This window comes from Coffea arabica, chromosome 6c (genome assembly GCF_036785885.1).
Source record: "Coffea arabica cultivar ET-39 chromosome 6c, Coffea Arabica ET-39 HiFi, whole genome shotgun sequence".
Taxonomy (NCBI): domain Eukaryota; kingdom Viridiplantae; phylum Streptophyta; class Magnoliopsida; order Gentianales; family Rubiaceae; genus Coffea; species Coffea arabica.
Window position 1 is genome coordinate 11,257,389 of NC_092320.1, and position 6,644 is coordinate 11,264,032.

Genomic DNA, 6,644 nt, shown 5'->3' on the forward strand with positions numbered 1-6,644 from the left:
ACGAAAGGTAAAATGCGACGGAGGAATTATGAAAGACTTGAAAAATAGATAAATGCAGAAAAGCAAGTGGCAGCGTTGATGGCTGACGGCAACCTGCCCCGAGGACAGAGATCGTAAATTGACAGAAAAAGGAAGGACACGCAATGGACACCGCTTCAGTGGACGCAAAGAACACGTGTTTGAAATGGTTGGAGATAAAGCAAAATACAAAAGGACCCCACCTGGCAGACCAAAAAACCTTTAAGAACACTGCAAAAATATACTATTAATAAAAAAATCAACCCTTGAAAGGTGCAAAGTGCGACCTCCCAGATCCCTAAAACCCCATATAATCCTCGTGTGTAATTTCAGTTCCTTGTACCTGTAACCCTTTGACTCCTCGGCCAACCCAAATAAAAACCTCATACGTTTCCCCTGTTTCCCATATTCATTCACAAGTCCCTTACATAAAAAGGCAAACTCCGGTGATTGATTTCTCTCATGCCCAACCGCTCTCCATCTCTCTCTGTGTAGGCTAAGCAAGAGACAAGATATATTCCTTGTTCTAGGCGTATTCCTGCTTCCCTGTTCATCTTCTCCGGTACTATGGGTTCGTCGGAAGTTATGGATTCCGGGAGGTTCCCAGCTGCCCAGAAGTCAAACTTTGCTCATACTTGTAGTCGTCTCAGTCAATACTTGAAGGAGAAGGGTAGCTTTGGAGATCTCAGCCTTGGTCTCACCCGAAACTTTGAGCCTAATGGTATTTTCCCAGATCCAAAATTCTTATGTTAATTTTTCCTTTTTTGGGAACTTTTGGGATGTATTCAATCATCCCTTAATGAAACTAAGATGCATTAAAGCCGTCTTCTCTGATACTGTTTTTAATCCCCGATTCATTCTCCTTTCTTTTTTGGAGAAATACTAGTAGTACATAACTGATTACTCTCTCTCTCTCTCTCTCTCTTTTTAACCCACAGGGCCTCCGACTAAGACCATGAATTTGCTCCCCATGATCGAGAAAACGGGTAAGAATTCCGATGCGCCGGCGGCGGCTAGGACTCCCAGCATGCCGGTAAATCTTTTTGGCACCGCATTCCCTAAAGGAGAAGCCCAAAAGAAAACCGATGACAGGTTGGTACACGGTAGCAGTAGTAATTCTACATACTAAAAATTTTGACCATTTTACCCATGCCTTTGTAGAATAGTAAAGTCATACGATGTGGTTCTTCAGGGTTATTATCGTCCTGAAGAAACTTATTGCAGACGTTTAAACTTTTTGTTGTTCGATTTTCTGATCTGACAGTGTGGTAAAGGCGGAACCAGAAACTGCCCAAATGACGATTTTCTACAATGGACAAGTCATGGTGTTCAATGACTTCCCAGCAGACAAGGCCAAGGAAATCATGCTTTTGGCCGGCCAGGGAACTTCACTGCATGGTGTCAACACTTATGCTACTGTTAACATGGTTCCAAAACCGGCTGAATCTGCTACCACAAACTTGGTTACCTCTTCTCCAACCATTGTCCCCAGCTTTGCTAACAACTTGGTCCAAGAATCTGCCCAGAAACCTCTTCAACCGAATTTTAATGGTAAGTTAACGTTTACTTGAATCTTTACTCCGCACCCGTCTTCTTTATTTGGCGTTTTGTTCGAATTCTAACATGGGATTTATCCTTTTTTTTTTTCCCGGTGTTTGCAGATTTTCCAATTGCAAGGAAAGCTTCACTCACAAAGTTCTTGGAGAAGCGAAAAGATAGGTAGGCGTTTGGAATTGAAGTCATGCAGTAAATGTTCTTTACCAATATCATTCTGGTCTTTATTCACTTTAGCTGGAGTTGGACATAGGAAGGAGAAGATAAGTACTAGTGTAAAATTGGACTTCCTTCTTAGAGTCATATAGCAAAAAGAGTTTATTTTTGTTGGTTTGAGAGTCGTCGTCTATGATTTTGCCAATTATTTCCCGCTAGGAATAGGAAGGAAAGGTTGGAGCTTGATACAATACGTCGTTTTGTAAAGAAAAAAAGATGTAAACATTTATGATGATTTATTAATTCAAAATTCATTTTTGATTCTATTGGAGTTGTTATTCTCATCTGTTTGTTTGTCTAATATTTGGGATGAAGTTGAGATATTGATATCCTCGTGATTTTTTGTATTTTATTGTTGACATTACAGGATCACAGCAAGAGCACCATACCCGGTGGGAGCTGCTGTTTCGAAGCCGGCTGAAAGCAAGACATGGCTGGGCTTCGCTCCTCAATTCCCTGTGCAAATGGAGCGCCATGCGTAGTTTCTTGATAAAAAAAAAAGAAAGTCTTGCTTTTGGGTTATGCTAATCTGTCCCCGGATTGATGATTGATTCCGCAGTGGAAGTAAAAAAAAAAGCTGTTTAATATCATCGTTATTAACTAGAGCATTTAAGTGTTTAGATCTGACCATATACACCAGTCTATTTTTGTTATTGTTGGTTCGTTCTTCCTTCGTGTAATTAGAGACTAGAGAGAATATTTTATTCCTTGTCTATCTATCTAGTTCATGTTAGCATGCTGCTACTATATGTATCAGAAGATCCTGCTGAGATTCATCGATCTGAAACCTGAATTTTCTTGCGCCAATATTCCTTTCGAAGCTGTACATAATTAAAATTTACTACTATTTCGCCAAATTCCTGTCTCACTGACTCTGAAAAGAGTCTTCTCTTCTGTTGTTATGTTATTGTCGGGTCGCGAGAAACATGGGCCCTGGCGTTGGTGTTCTTGAGGGGGGGGGGGTGGTGAAATATTTCGACGGAGAGACGAATCTGCTACGCAGTTTGAGTACGCGATTCCTCCAAATTGGATGCAAAAGAGAGTCTGCGACTGAAAGTTACACGAATGGCAGGTTATTTGATTCTTCTTTACCAAATTGGATGCTAAGAGAGAAGGGAAGGAGGAGTCAATGAGGGTGTGGAAGTCGGGTTCGGTGGAACGTTTGTCATCATTGACATGTTGCTTTAAGGGTTTGCATGACTGACTGTCCATTTTTGGCCACAAGCATCCATCGTATCGTTCGTCGGCGCACCGCGTTAGAAATTAGGGATAATTGCATAAACCTCTCCTGAGGTTTCTGACATTTGCACTGACCTCCCCTGTAGTTTGAAAAATTATACTGACCTCCCCTGAGGTTACTAATCCTTTGCAAATTTAGTTCAAACGATTAAAATATTATTTTAGAGAGTGAAATTAGAATTTTGTACTAGATTTGTCCTTTGTGCTACATATCCAATGAATGACAAAGTACTATAAATCAATTAACAATTAATAAATTTTAAGGAGTATAATTTATGGACAATAATTTATTTTACGAGTATTCATTGGACATGTAGTACAAATGACAAATTTGGTAAAAAATTCTAATTTCACTCCCTAAAATAATATTTTAATTATTTGGACTGAATTTGCAAAGGATTAGTAATCTCAGGGGAGGTCAGTGTAGTTTTTCAAACCACAGGAGAGGTCAGTGCAATTATCCCTAGAAATTATTATTGCACGTACCGTTTCTTTGGAGTACAATCCATTTAATTTAAGCAAGCGTAAAAAAAAAAAGTTGTACCGTCTTGATTACTGTATCCAAGGATAATATGGTTAGTGTATCTTTGTACCAACACATATATATATTTTAATAAAAAATTTGGAGAACAATTTTCATTTCAATTCATTACTAGTAACCAAAGCCAAAAAAAAAAAAAAAAAAGGTAAAGCGAACATAAAATAAAAATGAAACCCAAGTAAAATGTCTGGCTCTTGGGCATTGCAGTGGTCCATTACTACTGTTTCAACCTCCCACGGGATGGCGATTGAGAGCGCACGCGGTTTTGAAAAATAGTAACACGCGGAAATGGCTTGCATACTTTTGGCAAAAGCAAATGCTCCTACAAATTGGAGGAAAACTCACGAGACCCACGATCCATTGCCCAGCCACCACTAAACAAATTTTGTCAAAGGCACATGCTCTAAATATAAGTCCCGTTTCAGTACGAATGGACGACCATTCGTTAAGTACTAGTACAACCAACCACTACTAGTACCGCCGTGCGCCGAGGAAAGTGGTTGGGAAATGGAATTGGTCAAAAGCAGCGACAGATGGAGCGCATTCTCACCAAAACCGATAGGCTATAGTAGCAGTGTGTCTTTTTAGTACTACTAGTAGCAGTAGTATTTCAAAAATTAAAAACTGGTCACGTTGTTCATGCGGTCTTTGCTCTTCTCTGCAGTTTAGTAACTTGACCTCTTTAATTATCACAGAAAGAGAGCCACCATTCACGATTTTTGGGTCACATTCATAAGCCATCCATATAGACTCTGTACATTTATGTCCAATTTGGGCATGATGATGGGAATGGGACGCGAGAACTAACTATCTTTACAGCAGTTGACCACTACATGTTTTTGTGGGGTAGGAGGTTAATGGTTCAAATTTTACCTTTCATCAAAAAATTGTTACTTAATATGATTTCTCTTCGATCAATATAGGTGTCTCTTGCATCCGTATGGTTCGATGGTAGTTCAATCTCTGTTGATTACTTGTGACCCTGTTGGATCACCCTCTCAGTATATATTAGAATAGGAGTAAAAGTAGATGCAAATGGTGATAACAGATTAAAAAAAAAAAAAAAAGAATGGGATGAGAGGGTGGGAATGCCAAGTATGGCATGACGGTGGCTAAACGCACATTTGTTCATGCCACCACGTTCACGTCCACATGCTGTGGTTTGATGGATTGGTTGTGGGTGGAGGCTTTGAGACGTCACCTTCGTTCCAGAATCCAATTTTATTTTATTTTTTTCAAATCTTTCAAATTAGAGCTCAAGGGGGAATGTACTAGAACAAATTTTAAACTGCTTATTGCGCTTGGCAATGTGATGTGCAGGATGGTTATGTAGGCCTATGCTCAACCATTATGAGTTGTGACCTGCTTCCTCGATGTTTCCTTCTTGCCTTGTCTTAACCGGGAAGCCAATTGGCGGACCCGGTTACGTAGTAGTAATTCCAAATGTCTTTGAAGATTGGAGAGTGGAAAAAAAAAGGATGAAATTGCTCCCGTCGACTAATTTCTTACTATTATACTACTAAATTGTCACTATTAATCAAGAAATGTTATTATTGTGCTGAAGGACAAGGATTTGTCCCAAGATAAAATCCCATCCTTTGAAATTTTGCAAGGTTAAATGTGAGGGTTTGTTAAACAAACATGCAGTGTTAAATGTGAGGGTTAATTTGTTATCGATGCAGTAGTGTATGAGCGGCATTGATTGATACATTAACTAAATACTACTAGTTTAATGGGACAATTAATTAAACTAAGAGAACTAAAAAACATTTTATTATTAAAATAACGGCAATGTTTGACGTGCCAGTATTACAAGCACGCTAAAGGCAATCATTAAAAATTACCATAATATATAACTCCAAGATTAATTAAGTGAGGTTTTGGTTGACATTGGAGTTGCAGGTGTGAAGAAGCTGAACTGCCATAGACGGTTTAGTTATGAATAGCTGCAATTTTGGAATAAAAAAACGAACCGGAAGAAGAGAGGTTCCAACTTGCAACTGAAATCAGCATACCTTAAAAGGAGTGAGGACAGTAGTATCATTTAGTTTGTTTGCATGTTGTGCAGGAATGTTGAAAATTTTCTTTCACTTTCCTGCACTTTCTTGTATTTTGTATCCTATACAATTTTTACTCATAGAGATTTCAATAATTGTCACTAACTTTCTATTTTTTTTTCAATATTTTCCTTAGTAACCAAACGTGTACGAAAAATTCATATTCATTTTCTTTTACCTCACATTCGTTTACTTTATTTTCCCGTACAACTTTCCTTCGGTTCAAACAGAGCGAGAGGAAAGCCAACAACCTCTTGGGCTTTTAATTCCACCAAGACATTTAAATCTTGATAGAATCTTGGTGGAGGTGGGAGGTCAAAGGTTCCTCCCACCTTGCCACTTAATTGTGATTTTTTCTGACGGAAAATTTCGTCTACTCTCCCTCCTTCTCATAGGTTATACAAATGTTATCATTATACCTCTTTAAAAGCATCAAGGACATTGGCCCAGAGGGCTTATTTTGACTTGGGAACTTTGCAACACTACGTTATGTTGGTTGGGCGGGCACAAGCAAAAGCAAAGAAAAAGGCTGCCGTGGGTAAATTCTCATCCCGATAGCTATCCGAATTTGGAAACGCAAGAGAAAGAGTATTCTGCTTTTACATTTTCATCTAAATTGCACAACATTTGCGATTTTAAAATTGATAACTACTTTGCATGCACTAAGTGGGAGAGAAAAGAGCAGGTTTGAGGTATTTTCCGTTGTTTCTGATTTTGAAGGGAAAAAATATAGGAGAAAATAGAAATGATTGATTTGTTAACATATAGGGAGAGAAGTTGGAAGTTATTTATTAAACTGTATTATAATATCGATTTGTTCATCGGACATCTATATCTATATCTATATGTATTCAGGAAGGGATTTTTAGCAGAAACCCTCTAAATGACTTCTAAACTTTTCATTCTTTTTTCTAGATTTTTATATTTATTTTAATACATAAAATGTAGTGAGTTATAACCCACCTTATCACCCATCAATATTCCCACTATCTCACTCCCACTATCCAACTATCTTAACT

The 6,644-nt window shown here is 38.3% G+C and overlaps 1 protein-coding gene across 1 annotated transcript; it reads left to right on the forward strand.

Moving 5' to 3' along the window:
• The first annotated feature begins 284 nt into the window (after window positions 1–284).
• LOC113691591 (protein TIFY 10A-like) lies at window positions 285–2,595 on the forward strand. Its single transcript, XM_072052873.1, has 5 exons — window positions 285–739; window positions 957–1,110; window positions 1,283–1,569; window positions 1,680–1,737; window positions 2,156–2,595. The coding sequence occupies exons 1-5, from the start codon at window positions 586–588 to the stop codon at window positions 2,268–2,270; spliced, it is 768 nt and encodes a 255-aa protein (XP_071908974.1). The 5' UTR covers window positions 285–585; the 3' UTR covers window positions 2,271–2,595.
• Window positions 2,596–6,644: the final 4,049 nt, after the last annotated feature.

Coding starts and splice junctions, on each gene's coding strand:
- LOC113691591 (XM_072052873.1), top strand. CDS start 586: ATGGGTTCGTCGGAAGTTATGGATTCCGGGAGGTTCCCAGCTGCCCAG. Junction 740..956: donor CCGAAACTTTGAGCCTAATG/GTATTTTCCCAG, acceptor TTTAACCCACAG/GGCCTCCGACTAAGACCATG. Junction 1,570..1,679: donor TCTTCAACCGAATTTTAATG/GTAAGTTAACGT, acceptor CGGTGTTTGCAG/ATTTTCCAATTGCAAGGAAA.